An 18,849-nucleotide genomic window follows, 5' to 3' on the forward strand; every position below is an offset into this window, starting at 1 on the left:
ACCCCGGAAACGCGGAGAGAGGGCGGTGCGGCCCCGCGCCGGAAGCGCGATTCCCCCCGCATTGCGCCTGCGCCTCGGCCGCGCGGAGCTGACGGGAAGACGCATGCGTAACGCGGCCGGTTTCCAGCAGCGTCTCGGAAGTGCGCGTGCGCCCCCTGGCAGGCTGGCTGCGAGGCGGCGCGTAACTCTCCGGCGGGCGCGAGAGGCCAGAGGTAGGCACTGCGCATGCGCCCCAGCTGCCCAGTCTAAGCAACAGGATCTAGGCACAGAGGGGCGTGCCTCTAGAGCTTCTCAAGAGCTATGGGCAGTGCCCTGCCCCGTGCGGCCCCGCTGCTCCACTGCACTCGCCTCTTCCATCACAGGGTTACCAGGAAACATTGCAGTGCAATACAGCTTGTTGCGTTACATGCTCCAATGAGAAATTTCAGGGACAACAACCTTGCTCAGGTTTCAGAAAAAAGAAAAGGAGGACTTGTGGCACCTTAGAGACTAACCAATTTATTTGAGCATAAGCTTTCGTGAGCTACAGCTCACTTCATCAGATGCATACCGTGGAAACAGCAGCAGACTTTATATATACACAGAGAATATGAAACAATACCTGCTCCCACCCCACTTACTCAGGATTAACATGCAACTGGTATGTGTGATCCTTCAGAGAGAACGGCTGTTTAAATTAGGACTCATTTCAGTGTTTGAGGTGTTCATCTATAGGCACCATTCTCAAATGCATGCTGTGGGTTCTAGCCACAAGCACTTCTGCACCTGCACTCCCACCCATCCACCCTTACAAGGCAGCTGCTGGAGTTAAAATCAAGCACAAAAGGCTGAGATAGGAGGAGTCCCTCTGCTAATACAGGTTGGAAAACAGAACCCAACCAAACCGGTTGATATTTATGCAGGATGGTTGTCATAACCGCTGTTGTTCCATTCAGGTTCAGGAAACTGGTACGGGGTTGAAAAGATAAACTGGTGGTGTCAATGTTGCTGATGTTTAGCATCAACTAACATGCTAGCTGGTTGGAGTTACTTACTTGTAGCTGTCAAATCTTAGATATTGCCTGTTGCTGGACTCCTATTCCTCAGTAGGAACGGTGTAGGAAGCACAGACTGATTTGTCAGGCATGGTCACATTGCATAACCAGAGACCAGCAACTGATAGTTGCAGCAGCAGCTAGCGCAGGGGAAAAAAAGCAAGCCAACAGTAAGGCTTCTTCCTTTCCTTCAGCATTTTTAGGCTACTGTATTGGCTAGCTTCTCTCAGAAGCTTCTCGGCAAATCAGACCGTGTCACTCCACTTCTGAGGTTGCTGGTGTGACAGCTGAGGAGATGCTCTGTAACAATCCAACAATGTGGAGAAATATGAAAACACTGTATGTGACCTGGTCAGTGAAGGGAAGTTGTTCCACATCAGCATATTGACCTAGCTTTATAAGGGGCTATGGGAAAAACAAGCAGTAAAACACAATAGCTATATAAAAGCAACTTCCCAGCTAATACCCCTGGGGGAAGCAGTTACAAGACAATGGCATCCTTCCATGCTCCAGGCCAAAGTGATACAGCTGTTCTGCCAGTGCTGGAACTAAAATGAAAGACTATAAACAGTTTAAAAAGGGTACCCAGAAGTCACAGCCACAACATCAGCAGCTCATTCACCTGCACATCTACCAATGTGATATATACCATCATGTGCCAGCAGTGCCCCTCTGCCATGTACACTGGCCAAACCGGACAGTCTCTACGCAAAAGAATAAATGGACACAAATTTGACATCAGGAATTATAACATTCAAAAACCAGTAGGTCACTCCCTGGTCACTCAATAACAGACTTAAAAGTGGCATTTCTTCAACAAAAAACATCAAAAACAGACTCCAACATGAAACTGCTGAACTGGAATTAATTTGCAAACTGGACACCATCAAATTAGGCCTGAATAAGACTAGGAGTGGATGGGGTCATTACAAAACCTAATTTCCCCATACTAATTTCCCCCTACTGTTACTCACACCTTCTCGTCAACTGTTTGAAATGGGCCACCCTCGTTACCACTACAAAAGTGATTTTTCCTCCCTTGGTATTCTACAGTTAATTGAATTGTCTCATTAGACTGACCCCCACACTTGGTAAGGCAACTCCCATCCTTTCATGTGCTGTGTATTTATACCTGCTACTGTATTTTCCACTCCATGCATCTGATGAAGTGGGATGTAGTCCACGAAAGCTTATGTCCAAATAAATTTTGGAGTCTCCAAGGTGCCACAAGGACTCCTCGTTGTTTTAGTTAAAAACAAAAACACACTCAGAGATAGGGTTGGGCTGTCAATTGTCAAGAACTGTCCAAGGAGACCTCCTGATATAACCAGAGTCTCTGAAGAGGAAGTCTGAAAAAGCTGGGCTTTCCCAGGTCCAGGGAATGGTAAGGCTTAAGGAAAAGAAGGTATGAGTAGAGACAGGTTGTTTGTTTTGTTTTTAAGATCTGTTTTCTCTTAAATGCTTTTGTTGCAAAATAAATAAAACATTGCTTTAAGAAGACTGCTTGGTTACTGAATACCAACAGCATTGCTCTTAGAGACAAGACGACTGCAGGTGCTGAACATAAATCAGACCTGATAAGGTCATCACGGTTGATCACAGGGGACTGCTCTGCAGCCCAAGGCATGGTCAGAGTGGGAGAATCACATGATTCTATCCTAAAAGAGAGGGGACAGCTTGAGGCCCAAGGCCTGAGAAGGGTGTACTTGAATTGCCCAGGAGGGGTCAGAAGTGCAGTTAACAACTGTGACAGCTGGCATCATCAAATGGGAGTGGATTAGGTTACCTTTACACAAAGGAAAAACCTTCCTACTCCAGTAAATTTGGGGTAAGAAAGTCCATAGATCCAAAAATATACCTATTCAGTTGGTCCGTAGGTAGTTTGAGGCATTTGAGGTCATGGGTCAGTCCAAGGCATTATCTCCACCATCCTAAAGGTAGCAAAAAGTTGGAAATCCTATGAAGATGCTGATCATCCATGCATTCAGCCATGCACAGAGAGGGAGAGTTCCTGTTTTAAGGACAGATGCTTTTAACTTCCCCCTTGATATTTCAATACTCAGCATCAGACTTTGAACAGCATTTTTTTGACACAATGGGTGGTCAGAGTAAAGTCTTTTCCTCCTTAAAAAACACACTATTTGGGGGTTAAATTTTTATATGCAGGCCTATCTGCCTCACATTTTCTTTACACCTGAATCAACAGGAAGTCCCAGAACATTATTATTTGTATTACCATAGTGCCTAAGAGCTCTGGTCTACAGCATTGTACCCCCCTGTGCTAGGTGCTGTACAAACACAGGGGCGGGGGGGGGAGAAGAGAGACAGTCCCTGCCCCCAAAAGCTTACATCTAAATATAAAAGACGAGAGAAGTGATTGCAGACAGACAAAATAGGGGAGACCAAGGAAACAATGAGACAATATTGGCCTGAATGACAGTGCTCTCAACAGACCAGTAGCCCAACCATTATCAAGATTTTTGTAGGCCTCATGGCAAAGGAGAGATTCAAGGAGGGTTGTGAGGAAGGATAACGAAGGCTAGTTTTGTGGATGTTTATGGGGAGTGTGTCCAAAGTATAAGGAGCAGCAGGGGAGAAAGCATGATGCTGCTTGTTTGAAAATATAACAAGCTGGATGGAGGCTGGCACCATGGGATGATCAAAGTGGGAGCATGGGACTAAAAGAAACACTTTTAGAATATAGGTATTGCTAATGTGATAACCCGCACCCACACTCCCGAAGGGCATGGTTTGAGGGTTCAGAGGATGGTCCAACCATTCAGTTTATTAGCACAGTACTATTGTCAGGAGCAAGAACAAGCCACCAGATGGTGCTAACTGTGAGCAATGCTTTCCTGTCCCTAGTGCCTGTTGGAATCATGCCTTGGCCCAGTGGATCTCTGCAACAGGATGTACCCGCCTGCATTTTTTAAACCACATCACTTCATCAGCCAACACATATAAAAATATAAAAGTATGCACTTTCCATCTTCCCCCGATAATCCCAGTGCCAGTAGCCTAGTACTGGTGTGCAACCCTACAACAAGCTAGTGTATGCCTGAAATATCTAGATAAAAAAGTTCTGGACAGACGATGATTTGATTTCAGTCTTTCTAAAGGGATTTTTATTAAAGTTCTGCACATCATTTTATTATGGTATTTCATTATTTTATTTTTGTTATTATAACAGATGCTTACAAATGATCTTTTATAAATAAGATTCAGAAGGGGGAAGCTGTCATTTTGTATATCAAAACATTTAAAACAAAACTGTAAACAGTTGAACTATGACAAACTTTGAAAAAAAAAATCACAGGTACTTTTTTTGCAGTGCATGATTTTTGCCTTTTGCAATAAATGCAATCTAGTGGGCCACTGAAAGAAACAGCATAAAGCAACATCTGTGCTTGTCTACACTAGAAAGTTTCACTCCTTTAACTATACTGGTATAGTTGAAGTGGCAAAAAAAAACAACAACCTACTGACTGTGGATACAGTTATCATTATATAAATGCTTATACTGCCATATAGTTATTCCATTTCAGGAAGTGAAATAAGTTATACCGGTATAAGGCACCTCTTTGTTGTTTCAACTGTGTCCACACTAGGGCTTATATCGGTATAACATCACACCCTAACAGACATAGTAATATTAATGTAATTTTTTTCTAGTTTAGCTCAAAGCTTAATCATGGGACACGAGCAACTTAAAAGCATGGGCCCCAGTCATCACTGTGTGTTGATCCCTTTATGCCAGTGTAAAGGGGCCATTAAGCTGATAGATATATCTTCTGGGGACTCTACTTCACATAGGGAGTTAACCAGGCTGAGAAACAGGTCCATGTCCCATCTCTGCGAAAGCCCCCAACACAGATGTTTTGGGATGTGTAGTAAAGTAACTCACCAGTGTGCTGCCTTGTGGCCAGGACGAGCATTGCAATGTTTAATTCCTCATAGTTCTCCTGCTGCCCAGGCACTCTAGTGCTCTCCTTTTGCCTTGTGACTTGGCCCTCGGGCTGGGTCACCTTTGGTCTCACCCCTTTTGGGGTAAATCTGGGTTTTCACTAGGGATGTAAAAGGTTAAACAGTTAACCGGTAAGCATTAGGCTTACCGTTAACCAACCTTAACCATTAACCACACCAGCAGCCTGCGCCGGCCGGAGGGACCCCAACCCCAGCCGCACCGGGCCGGCTGGAGCAACCTCAGTTAACGGTTAATCAGTTAAATGATATAATTTTAATCGTTTAACCAGTTAACCTTTTAAACCGATATTTACATCCCTAGTTTTCACTCAGTAGTCCTATATGCCCTTACACAGGTTGATGGTCTTGGTCCAGGCTCAAATAGTCCTTCAGGCCTCTTGTGTCTTCCAGCTAGTCCTCCCAGCAAGGCTGTAGGAGAACTGAGTCTCTCTTCCTATCCTGGGTTCCAGCCCAATAGCAAGTAGTTAAGGTCAGACCTCTTGCTTCTTCCCTAGGCCATTTCTTACACAAGCTCACCTTCTCCTCCAGGGGCTCATATTCTCAGCAGGGGTCTGCACTGGGACCCAGACCCTAGTCTCAGTCCTCAAAGTAGCAAAAAAGACAAGAAACTATAGTAACAGAAATAAAGAACGGCTCCAACTCCTCTGTCCTACCCAGATCCTCCAGCCACCTGTCCCACCACTCTGTGTTCACAGTCAAGGTAGTTTGGCTCTACTGTGCTCCTCTGTGGGAGCTGAGGGTGAGAAGTTTGTCCATCTCCCCCAGGCTGAGGCCTTCTGACCAGACCTTCTCCCTTTTTAAGGCTTCTCCAAGGCTCCAGTTAGATGGGGCTGCCAGAGCCAAAAGCTGCTTCTTAACACCTTCTTGCCTGGTGCTGGCTTTGTATACCCTGTCACAGGATGTGTCCAGAAGACTGAGTAGGGGAGTGGCCAGGTGCAAGTTAGGGCTGTTGCACTAGCTGGCTGGAAATTGGGGCAGCCCTTGGGCATAAGTGGCTCCTGACCAGAGGTACAAATGTGGCATGGAGCCACAGCATAGGGATGAAATAGGCCCTCTATGTTTTAGTCAGACAAATGGAGTTCTGCTCCATAACTAGGACTCCTAGGCGCTACTGTAATATAAATTCATAAATAATTATTGTATTTATTATTGCATAGTAATTCAAGTCCCTAAACAGCAATCAGATCCCCATTGGACAAGGCACTGTACAGAAAAATAACAGACAGACCCTACATGGTAGAGCTCAGTCCCTTACTAATAAGACTTCAGATTAAAAATGAAAGTTAAGAATCCAGTTTACATGTAAAATGTAAACACAGAGCATAAATGGTAACATTTCCTCTAGTTGAAATGATGAAAAATTGACAGACATTTTCACTTTAGTTTATAGCCACTTTTCATTTTGAGGCTCTTAACATTGCAAAGTTTGGAGCGCTCAAGGGAATGTTTAGTAGCTAGATCAACAAAATAATTCCAGGAGCTGAGAGTTCCATTTAAGAAGAATACCCTGAATCAGTGCTTGAGCCAGGAAGTTCTGTTCCAGATCTGAACTTTCTCAATGTAAAGGAGTGTTTGAATCAGCCCATTATAGCTCTGGGGCCAGCCACATGGTTTGGATGTAGTGTCAAACAGCCAATCCCATCTCCTAATCATTTGTAAAGAATGCCCTTTCCCGTTTTCCTTTTTAAATGGGCCATTTCCACTTTGGGCTCAGTAAATATTGCCACATGTTGAGTATTTAGTACACAGGAACGGTCTGAGCAGGCTTTGAAGTCTGCATTCAGAAGGGTCCAACCAACATGTAACTTCAAAACTTGCAGGGGCATCTCTCCTAATTTTAGAAGCCCGTCAGCTAGCCTTAAGCCAGCTGGAGTGCAGTGAAGAGAGGATGCTTATAACTAGAGTTATAGCTTATGCTCAAATAAATTGGTTAGTCTCTAAGGTGCCACAAGTACTCCTGTTCTTTTTGCGAATACAGACTAACATGGCTGCTACTCTGAAACCTATAACTAGATCTCCTGAGAGATCTAGAGTAATCTCCTGAGCAAGGATTGCTAGCCAGCACTGTAGAGGCTTAGTTCAACTCAGGGGGGTCATAAACTTGGAATAACCAGAGACTAGTAAATCCAGGTTATACTGTATTATATACTGTTCTGCATGCTTAATATCTAGTTCTGATTTCCACCACAAGTCTTAAAATTTGAAGGAAGCGGGTTTTCTTTTTAAGCTTTCTTGAGTCTCATGGAAGAGTCTGGATCCTCAGTGTCACAATTTCCGTATTCCAAGTACTTTGGTGACTAATACTGTGGACTAGGTGACATGGTTTAATATTTAAATAGCAATACACAAATTCAGAATGAAGCATCTGCAGTGATAAAAGTGCCTGTTGCAATCTTTTCCCTTGGAATAGCTGTCTGGTGAGCTGGGCGTTGTGTACACTCCATTCTTCTGCCTCCTTATAAGCAGGAACAGTGGTGTCGTGACCCTGCTTAGATTCTCTGACAAGTCTTGTTAGTTGGAACTGATTTTCATGTGATACCATATTGATAATTAAATCATTCAGAAACAAGGTCTTCAGTTCCTGGAACAAGCAACCTAAGAAATCCAGAAACATATCTGACATCAGTGCATAAAGCAGAACAGTTCAATTCTGTTAGTTTCCAAGACATCTAAATATACTAGTAAGGGTTGGTGTCTATCTTTATGATGTATTGATACATGCATATATGATAGTCCAAAAAGGTGTAGATTTCTGTTAACTAAGAGATACCGAGAGCATCTCAAGCATCAGTAAGACTTGTGAAGCATTCAGGCCTAGGGTAATGGTGACAAAAGACCAATTGTTAGAAAGGAGATCAGTGAACAGTGTTGAATTTGTATAAAGGGCTCAACGGTTTGGCAAATGGCAATAAGTTTGTATTAATATTTTAAGGGAGTATGACCTTATTTCTTAGACCTTTGTATCTGTGGAAACTCAATATACCTGGGAGTTTCATTATTTATGTTTGTGAAGTCCAGAATGTATGTTTTTTTTGGTTACTATTGATTTGTGCATAATTACAAACAAAAATAATCAGAGCTGTTATTCATAGTGCTCTCAGTTATAGTTTTGTTTTTTTTTTTCTCCTTCTGTAGTGAATCATGGCTGCTCTGACACAGGATATCAGAAAGGTACGATCGTGAACCATTTAATCTTCTGACTTCCTGGAAGAGACTCTCTTTTTAGCCAAGTCTGAAGGTGAGAAGACAATCTTTGTGCTATAATCATCATATGTGGAGTGTATGGTTTAAAGTCAAGTCAGCGTAGCTTCATTGCCTTTAATGGAGCTATGCCAGTGGTTCTCAAAATAGGGTTGCCAGGACTAGCTTAGACTTGCTGGGACCTGGGGCTGAAGCCTGAGTCCCACCGCCCAGGGCCAAAGCATAAGCTCAAGGGCTTCAGCCTTGGGCGGCAGGGCTCAGGTTGCAGGCCCCCTGCCTGGGGCTGAAACCCTAGGGCTTCAGCTTTGCCCCCCCTGCCTGGAACAGTGGGGCTTGGGCTTTGCCCCGCGGGCAGCGGGGCTCATGCTTAATTCCCCCCTCATGGGGTTGTGCAGTAATTTTTGTTGTCAGAAGGGGGTCGCAGTTCAACAAAGTTTACACTAGCAAAGGATCTAAACCCACATTAAACACTCAATTGTTCCCACTACTGTTTAGTTCTTGTCCTTTCACCTTTGATTTGATGTGTTCCATGCACATCTTCCAGAACAGACAGACTCACATTGTAAGGGTGCCAGAGGATTATTATGTAGTCAGGGCTTGCTGTAGCTCTTAGTGAAGAGGATGACAAGACAATCAGTGATTTGAGCAGGCCCTAATAAAGAAGGCTTCACAGGTGGCAATCACTTCTCAGTGGTGATATCCTGGGTCCTGTGCTTTGCCTTATTTGCTACTGTGTAGCAAAAGGTCAAACAAAACTCCCAGGCTCACTTATTTGAAAATAAGAGATCACTCATCCCTGCTCAGCTGCTTACAGGAGCTTGCACCTGCATGTTGACAGAGGGGAAATAGTGCTTCTCCTATTCAGGGCCAGGGGGGGAGCCTGATCATAGAAGTTTCGGGTTAGAAGAGACCTCAGGAGATCATCTAGTCCAACCCCCTGCTCAAAGCAGGGCCAACCCCAACTAAATCATCCCAGCCAGGGCTTTGTCACAGGCAAGATAAGTCTTGAGAACTGCTTTAACTTGTGCCCCCTGTTGAGAGGGGCCCTCTGGGGCTTTGAAGGGATGCAGAATTGCAGCTTCATCCTGGCCGTGGCCCTTCCCACACTCTTCCAGACCATTCCAAAATGCCTCCAGGCCCGGGGGGCCACTCTGTGAAAGGGATATTTCATGTGGGGGGCAGGCGGAGAAGGAAGAAGAAACTACATCAGTTAGGCTGTTGCCCGAGGGCTAAAGTGGCCACATGACAACAATTAACAGACTCACACTGCTAACTGCAATTTAAGGGTTGGTCTAAGCTATGCCGGAGGCCACTTTGCGCCCCCCCCCCCAGCTCCAGGATTAAGGGAAGTGGAAAGGGGTCTCAGAGCTACTATCTCCCTACCTCGGTTAGAAATGTGAGTTTGGCACCACTGACGATTTGCCTCAGAGAGCTTTTTGTTTCTAGGCTGCCAATTATGACCCCATCCCAGTGACTAAGAATCTGATCTTTTTGTGGGCAAATTGTGTTAAGTATTTTTCTAATCCCAATAAGAATCGGCAATCCCACTCTCACACCCTCTGCAGTGGGGTCTTAAAGTGCTATGGCAGTAGCGGATCAATGTTCATTGGGCTGTGATACCTTCATGGGCCAAGACCCTGCCCAACTTTTATATGGATAAGGGTGGCTGCATTCATTTTTTAGGAGGGAAAGTTTAGTGAAGAAAGATACGAAGGGCCTGGTTCTGTTCTTACACAGGTGTAGAAACGGGAGTAATTCTACTGAAGGCAATGGAGTTACACTGCTGTAAGATCAGCCTAAGAAATAGCAGAATTAGGCCTTCAAAGCTGTTACCATATTCCATGCGAACTGATCTAGTCGTCTCAGCCCAGCACCCATTGGGCAGTTGTCCACATCACAGAGCCATCACCACTGGCACCTTTGTTACTCTCACCAGTGGCAGAAAGGTTGGTCCAGTGGTTACAGCATTAACCTATGACTTGGGAGATATGGGCTCAATTCTCTGTTCTTCCACAGTTTAGATCACAGGCAAAAGTCTAAGTCATTTAGCCGCTTAGAGTCTCAGTTCCCCATAGGGATAATGGCACTACCCTACCTCATAAGCAGGTGGATAAGTATATTAAAGATTGTGAGGTACAGATACTATGGTTATGGAAGCAATGTAAGTATGAGTTATAAATTTTATGAAGGACTAAATGGGCTATGGAAACTAAACAAGTATTAAAGGCCCTTTTCAGGTTAAGGTTTAAGCATGTTGGTGGGGCAGCTCTCGGTTTATCTTCAGGTTAGTACAGCAGAAGACCTCAATCTGGCATCTACTGACTCCTTCATAGAGCAGTGGGTGCTGTGTGGGGTTTTCTGCTTAGTGTCCCCATCTGGTGCCCTGGTTTTAACCCGCACTCCCATTTCTGGTTTTTTTCTTCCATTTGCTGTCCCAAGAAATTAGTTGTATCTGGTTCTGTGGTCCGTCCCTCAGGTGATGGGGCAGGCCTTTAATTTTAGACGGGCTCTGCCCACCTTTCCAGAACATCAATAGCAAGCACTCTTTACCAGCAGTCATTTCACCCCATCTGCTCCGAAAAATTATTATAGTTCTTTAAGAAAATGATCCAGAAAAAAAGAGGGGGGAAGCTAGACCCTTCAGAAATGTTAAATGTTCCATGACGCAGAGAAATTCTTCATGGATTTGAGACATTTAGTGTGTTTGAGGGAGTTGAGAGTCTTACCGGTTAGAAAAGAATAAAAACAGCAGCCTTAGCTTGAGCTATCATTCCTAAAAGAGTTGTCTTGAAGGACATTGCTGGTGTCCATCCTGGAAATGGAGCTAGACCCAAACTGGAATCTGTCATTTGAACCCTATTGAACGTCGGAGGTTTCGATCAAATGGAATCCACGTCCCAAACACCACGGATTTGGGATTTCCAAAGTCAAAAATCCAGCTGCTGAGACTTTATAAGACAAATAACAAAGCATGGCCTCTTCTGCCTATCTCTGCTCAAAGATCAGAGATACAATAGACCAGGTAAACACCATACATAGAACTAGTAGTGCCTGAAAGCATTCCCAGGTTTATAAGAAAGGTAACAGGGTTACACTGACCTGGTTTGGTCCTGCAGCAACCCCGCCTCAGTTCCCCCTCAGGTTACTTGAAAACACCACTAGAGGATCTCTTATGACCAATAATACCATTGCCTGGAGCTGGTTTGTTATCATAACTAGTTCAAAGTAATCCACAAAGTCCCAAAATGAACTTCAACACAACATGGGAGTTCATACTCAGCTCTGGCATCTTCAGTAGATGCTGGGGCTCCTCTTCAGTCCCAATCTGTTCTTGTTGAGCAATATATGTTGGCTAGCATATAAATATAGACCATATTAATAATGTGCATTATCTGCACCATAGATTTACATTGAGTACCAATGAGAACCCTTGAGTACAAATCTTGTAAGTGATATAGCCTAAACTGGCCTATACCATAATCCTGTTCACTTATGCCAAGTGTTCCATAACTCCTTGCATTTGCTGAAGTAAGCATTTGGCATAAGCAGATAGGAAACTTGCAAAAAAAAAAATAATCAAGATTCATGGACATAGTTTGGGGGACACAGGAGGGGCACTGCCCCCCCAAAAGTGCAAGTAGGTACAGAATTTGCAAGGAAGTACCTTCATGGACCAGCACCTGGAATGTTAGTATCCAAGACAAAGATAAGGAGGAAAAGAACAAGTTAGAGAACTGGAACAAACTGATAGGCTAGATTTTAGTGACATGTAAAGAAATGTGTCACTTGTAAAATAATATAAATAATACCAGCTGAAATGCATAACTTGGGGAGCACACCTTCTGGATAAGATGAATGCAACATCCCTGCACAGGACTGCTCTTCAGAGACTAGCATCATGTAGAACTTTTTTCCTCTTGTATCATATTAATACACCTGACTGACATTGGTTATTTGGTCTCTTGAGTATATTACATAGTCAAACAACAAACCAACATGTGATCATACAATTGACTATACAATTTATCAACACTCTCCTTCAAGCAGCATCTCCCAGCCCATGCTAGCTACTCTTCCATCAGTCCCTCTCAGGCCTTCCTACCAGTACCTGGAATCCTTTCTTCCCCCAGAAGAGGATCCAAAACTCTCCTTGGGCCATTTCCTGTCTGTCAGAGAAGCCATCAGTAAACCCAATTTGCTACTTTTTACCAAGCAACAACTCCCACTCCTTCTATATTGGCAGGCTTCCCCAGGCCTGTCTTATCTACAACCAGAAGCCTGATTGGGTCACATGACCTTAATTTTTCTCACCTGGGGAGGAGGGATTTTTTTTTTTTTTTAAACAGAAAAGAAGTTTATTGGTAACACTTACAAATTTACCAAAGGAAACAAAACAACTATGCAACAAAACAACGCTAACAGAAGGTATAACACAGCAGCTTTCAGGAGGGAGAAGTGTTCAGGCTAGCCTAGGCCCAGAGCTGGGGGGCTTCCTCGACACTCGTGGTCTTCCACCCTCCTGAGTTACCTGGTGGCCTAGAGCGGGGGGGCTTCCTCGACACTCGTGGTCTTCCACCCCCTTGAGTTACCCAGTGCCGCGCCCAGTGTCACCGATCCTCCCTCTCCTGAGAGTGCCCGGTAAGATGGGCACGGCTGCGGGGTGGGCGGTTTAGTGGTGGGGGGGGGTGGACACCCATGTATTATAGGACCCCTCCTAGATGACAGGAATGATGGTATCCACAGCGGCAAAGGCTGGGGCTGGCGTCTCTCGCTCTTCCCCTCAATCAAAGGGTCAGACAGAGGGAACCGGACGGGGTCACCGAGCAGAGAACCCCGGACAGCGCCCACCGCTCCTCGAAAGCGTCAAGGGAGTTGGTGGACGCCGCCCTGGGGAGGAGGGATTGGCTGTGTCACAGATGAGGCTGAAACTCATATCCCCTTAAAGAGCCAGCCGCCTTGTGACAATAAAGAATGCCCCCCCAGCTTTGCACTGAGACAGCAGTTTGACAAACCTTCCTCTGATCTACCTGGCTGACTGAAGGCCATAAACCCAACTCCTAAATAGACTGTGAACAATGGTGGGAAAGGAGGTGACCTTCAGCCCAGAATTGTGTGCAGCACCCGGCGCAATGGGGCCCCAGAGCTGATTGGCAGGCAGGGTGTTGCTGTAATGATATCACCTGGCCTGCACATATCAGAACAGGGGGTCTCTTGCCAGGCACCAAAAAAATTGCTCTGCCCCCTGTAAGGCAAGTCCCCCTTAGATTCTGGGGAGAGCTGCACTGGCAGGAGGCCCAGCTGCTGAGAGTCAGATCTGTTGATGTAGCAGGAGTGAGATCTCTGGGCCTGGTTTTGCTCTCCTGCCCATTCTCTAGGCTTCACGCCCTCTGCTCTGCAGAGCCGAGAAGAACTCGCCATTCCTGGTCCTCTGGTTCCTGGAGCTGTCACAGGACGAACTTAATAAAGCCAGGGGTTTCAGGCTATGAGATCACCTTCCAGTTCTGTGCTTAAGTGCATGGAGCCTGGTGTGTGTCTGTTCACACAATAGGTTACCCCTTGGACCTTTTGTTTGGGGCTGTTTCCCTTCATCTCCTCCCATGAGATGTGTGCTCCTGGCCCTGCTGCCTGGGGGTGCTTGTTTCTGTTCCTAGGAGGGGTTAAAGAGGGCTCCCCTGCTCTTGTCTCCTAGCCTGCCCTACCTCTCCCTGCTGCTATGGGTATTATGAAATCCCTCTTGTGAATGTTTACAGCTTGGCCTCTGTAGGCAGCTGCTAGCTGCGTATGTAGCAGTAAAAGAAAAAAAAAAAAAGACAATAAAGAACGCACGAGAGGAATTCTGCTCTACGTCCTCCAAATGACACTTTCACAAGCACCACCAGACTCTGGGTCCACTGTTTTATGTATCACAATAACAAGATAGTACTATTGTACCAGCAAAGCTAACCAGGACAGCTTCAACTTAACTGACAGAGAAGCTCTTATGACATTGGGAAATCATGCCTGAGGTCCAGGCAGCCAGAGAAGCCTGGAATTCCCCTTCTAAATTCCTGCATATGCATGCATATTCTTTCTGGGAAGTGCACTGAGATCTGCAAGAATTCCCTCTGGAAAAATAGTTCTAACACTGACATCAAGCATCTGGGAACAAATAAAATAGCTAAACAGCCCCATAAGGGAGATGAGTAAAATAAACCACGAAATACCATTATTTCAACTCAGTACTGCCAGCCATGAGTCTGTCCCAAACCCTTGTGAGGGGCCTGAGCATCCACTAGGGGGTTTCCCTCCAGCTTCTCCTGCCCAATTCGCCCCACACCCAGGGCCCAACATAGCTGGTAACTCATTCACCTGCAGCAGGTGATGCCCTGCAAGGGCAGCTAATCGCTCTTGTCTCAGACCTTCGCTGTATTTTTCACTCCATGCATCAGATGAAGTCAGTTTTAGCCCACGAAAGCTTATGCTCAAATAAATGTGCTAGTCTCTAAGGTGCCACAAGGACTCCTCGTTGTCTTTGCTGATACAGACTAACACGGCTACTACTCTGAAACGTGAACTCTGTGCATCTGTTAGGTGCCCGCAAGGTGGAGCTAGAGTTCAGGAAAAGCTGCTGACCATGAATGGACTAGTGTTAGGATTGGGGCTGGTTGGTAGCCCCAGGCTAGGGTCTGGGGTGGATGATGGCCCCAACCTAAGGTTAGGCTTAGGGCCAGTTGGTGATATCAGGCTAGGGATGGAACCTATTAGTGGCCACAAGTTAGGTTTATGTGTGGGGCTGGTGGGTAGCCCTGGACTACAGTTCAGGCTGGATGGTGGCCCCAGGTTAGGGCTAAGGTTGGGGCCAGCTGGTAGTCCCAGGCTATGGCTGGAGACCAATGGTTATCCTAGGCTAGGGTTAATGTTGAGAGTAGACCCCCCCCAGTTCATACCAGCTCCTGCGAATTTGGAAGGGGAGAGAAGGGGGCATGAAGGAGAGAGAGAGTAGCTTTTCAAGCATTAAGGAAAGTAAAAAAGAAAGAGAAACCAGCAGGGAATTCAATCCAAATCCAAAAGCTGCCAAGAGTGGGCAGGGCTGGGTTTCAGGACTCCTTGGTGGTGGTGAGTAGCTGCAGAGGGACGTTGTGAGCTAGGATTTAGTATCGAGGGGTTGGAGGACTCTGCACAAGGAAAAGGGACAGGAGACTATAGTTGGGACCAAGTGTGTAACAAGAGGGTGAAGTGTAGCCAGTGGCTGAGGCCACTGCGAGTGTAGCCATGTGCATGCAGTGGTACTAGGGAATATCCAGGGGCTGGATCCTGCAGTGAAGTAAGTGTGTGTGTGTGTAGCCAGGGGCTGGATCGCGCAGCAGGGAGTGTGTGTGTGTGTGTAGCCAGGGGCTGGATCATGCAGCGGGCAGTGCATGTGTGTGTGTAGCCAGGGGCTGGATCATGCAGTGAAGTGTTGTGTGTTGGTGTGTGTAGCTGGATCATGCAGCGGGAAGTGTGTGTATAGCTAGGGGCTGGATCCTGCAGTGAGGCGGGTGTGTGTGTGTGTAGCTGGATCGTACAGCGAGGAGTGTGTGTGTGTAGCCAGGGGCTGGATCGTGCAGCGGGGAGTGTATGTGTGTGTATAGCCAAAGGCTGGATCCTAAAGTGAAGTGTGTGCCTGGGCGGGGGGGGGGGCGTGTAGCTGGATCGTGCAGCGAGGAGTGTGTGTGTGTAGCCAGGGACTGGACCCTGTGGTAAAGTGTGTGTGTGTGTGTGTTTGTGTAGCTGGATCGCGCAGCGGGGAGTGTGTGTGTGTAGCCAGGGGTTGGACCCTGCAGTAAAGTGTGTGTGTGTGTGTTTGTGTAGCTGGATCGTGCAGCGGGGAGTGTGTGTGTGTAGCCAGGGGCTGGACCCTGTGGTAAAGTGGTGTGTGTGTGTGTTTGTGTAGCTGGATCGCGCAGCGGGGAGTGTGTGTGTGTAGCCAGGGGTTGGACCCTGCAGTAAAGTGTGTGTGTGTGTTTGTGTAGCTGGATCGCGCAGCAGGGAGTGTGTGTGTGTAGCCAGGGGCTGGACCCTGTGGTAAAGTGTGTGTGTGTGTGTGTGTGTAGCTGATCGCGCAGCGGGGAGTGTGTGTGTGTAGCCAGGGGCTGGACCCTGTGGTAAAGTGGTGTGTGTGTGTGTTTGTGTAGCTGGATCGCGCAGCGGGGAGTGTGTGTGTGTAGCCAGGGGTTGGACCCTGCAGTAAAGTGTGTGTGTGTGTTTGTGTAGCTGGATCGTGCAGCGGGGAGTGTGTGTGTGTAGCCAGGGGCTGGACCCTGTGGTAAAGTGTGTGTGTGTGTGTGTGTGTGTAGCTGGATCGCGCAGCGGGGAGTGTGTGTGTGTAGCCAGGGGCTGGACCCTGTGGTAAAGTGGTGTGTGTGTGTGTGTGTGTGTAGCTGGATCGCGCAGCGGGGAGTGTGTGTGTGTAGCCAGGGGCTGGACCCTGTGGTAAAGTGGTGTGTGTGTGTGTTTGTGTAGCTGGATTGCGCAGCGGGGAGTGTGTGTGTGTAGCCAGGGGTTGGACCCTGCGGTAAAGTGTGTGTGTGTGTGTGTGTGTGTGTAGCTGGATCGCGCAGCGGGGAGTGTGTGTGTGTAGCCAGGGGCTGGACCCTGTGGTAAAGTGTGTGTGTGTGTGTGTGTGTGTAGCTGGATCGCGCAGCGGGGAGTGTGTGTGTGTAGCCAGGGGCTGGACCCTGTGGTAAAGTGGTGTGTGTGTGTGTGTGTGTAGCTGGATCGCGCAGCGGGGAGTGTGTGACACACACTCACAGGCTCAGAGGCTGCCCTCGGAGGAGGGACCCAGCGCTGGATCCCCGGGACAATGCCCGGTCTCCTCAGCCTGCTGCCGGCCGCGCTGTGCCTTTTCCTGGCCGGGTGGCTGCTGCGGCTCCAGCGCGGTCCCGCGGCCGGGCCGGGCGGCAGCCGCCGCCGCTACTCGGGGCCCGGGCGCGGCTTCCACCTGAAGAAATGGGCCATGTCGGGGATTCTCTTCCTCGCCTTCCGCCGGCGCCGGAGAGAGCGCGGCGGCGCCGCCCGGCGGGAGCCGATGGGCTCCGGAGCCGGCCAGGAGGCGCTGGAGCGGCTGCAGGGACTGGTCTGCCATGCCCATGTGAGTGCGACCCCGATATCCCCGCCTGCGAGGGGGTCCCCAGGCGGCTGGAGCTCGGCACCTCCCTGGGGATCGGGGGAGATGCGCAGGCCTGGGACCAGCGCCTCCTCCCGGCAGATTTGTGGCGATCTTAAGGGCAGATTCTTAGCTGGTGTGAGGCCCCATAGCTGCATTTATACACCTGGGATCCCCACTAGACGCTGGCCCGGTTCGGGCAAAGACGTTAACCATCCAGCTTTGGGTGTAGCCATTTTAGGCAAAACCATGTTGGTCATTACCTGAGTCCTGCTCCTCTGCTTCCCTCTGATTGTGTCACCCTCTTGTCCGCCCTGGGGTTGCAAGTTCCCCCTGGCAGGGATGCTTCTGTGTGTCTCTGCAGTGGGCAGCTGATCTCAGCTGGGGCTCCCCGGCGCTTCTGTAATACAGATAATAAATGTTATGAAACCACTGTTGCAGGAACTCGAACCAGAATAACATTGCAGGGCCAAGAAGCTAGAGGTGAGAAAGTGCAGGCAAGCAGGCAAGGCGGAAGATGCAAAATAGCTAAAGATATAGGGCCACATCTTCATCTGGTGTAAATGGGCATCGCTTCATTGAAGTCAAGATGATTTACACCAGCTGAGGAGTTGGCCACTGTCATTTTTTGGAGAAACTTCTACCAATTTGCGACATTTTCTAAAGGTTTTGAGGAATCCAGAATTTCCTCTCTTTTTTCAAGCTGATTATCATCACATTGGCATTGTGTGTGGTTTTGATGGGCAGGGATGGTGTCCCTAGCCTCTGTTTGCCAGAAGCTGGGAATGGGCGATTGGATGGATCACTTGATCCACCTGTTCTGTTCATTCCCTCTGGGGCACCTGGCATTGGCCACTGCTAGAAGACAGCATACTGAGCTAGATGGACCTCTGGTCTGACCCAGTATGGCAGTTCTTATGTTTTGTTTTATTTTATTTTTTAAATAAAAGGATATTTTTAAAGCTGGTGTTTGAGGCCCCGGGACACAAAGCAAGTCATAAAAATTGTAATAAGTGATATTGGATATGCGTCTTAAGGTAGGGCTGGAAGAACCCTTTGTGTTTTTTCCCATTCCAGTTCTGTGAAAGCCCTTTCTGTGGCAAGGACAGAGATCGCCTTCCAAAACTGTAGTCACTCTAACACTCCTACACCAGAGTGGTCCGAAAAGTGGTTCAAACTGTAAGCTTCACCTGTCACCCAGCTTTGCCCTTTTCCTCTCGGACTGAGAGCAATGGAACACCTCTTCTAGAATGCTTCCAGAAAATCCCAACAATGGTCCCGAAACTCTCTCTGCAAATATCTATTTTGACAGTCCAATGCACTCTGCTTTGCTCAATATAGGACCCAATTATCAAATTTGGCTACCTCAAGTCAGGCACATACATGCATATTTAGGTGCTTAGATGGGCATTTAGTCACCTGAAGTAAGTATTTTTGGGCATTAGTCTGAGTACATTTTTCAGAGGCAGGAGTTTATCCACACCCAAAATGCACACAGAAGTCAGG

General features: G+C 47.3%; 1 protein-coding gene across 3 annotated transcripts in view; it reads left to right on the top strand.

The window, feature by feature from the left end:
- The first annotated feature begins 15,337 nt into the window (after window positions 1-15,337).
- Window positions 15,338-18,849, top strand: part of LOC144272697 (uncharacterized) — a 51,959-nt gene continuing 48,447 nt past the window's right edge. For all 3 annotated transcript variants that reach the window (XR_013347636.1, XM_077830972.1, XM_077830973.1), the window contains exons 1-2: window positions 15,338-15,522; window positions 16,951-17,328. Coding sequence is in view for 2 of the 3 variants with exons in the window: in XM_077830972.1 (XP_077687098.1) it covers window positions 17,041-17,328 (288 nt within the window). In the remaining variant the exon portion in view is untranslated. The remainder of the gene's footprint in view (window positions 15,523-16,950; window positions 17,329-18,849) is intronic.

The sequence above is a fragment of the Eretmochelys imbricata genome, chromosome 12 (assembly GCF_965152235.1).
Source record: "Eretmochelys imbricata isolate rEreImb1 chromosome 12, rEreImb1.hap1, whole genome shotgun sequence".
In the NCBI taxonomy this organism is placed as follows: domain Eukaryota; kingdom Metazoa; phylum Chordata; order Testudines; family Cheloniidae; genus Eretmochelys; species Eretmochelys imbricata.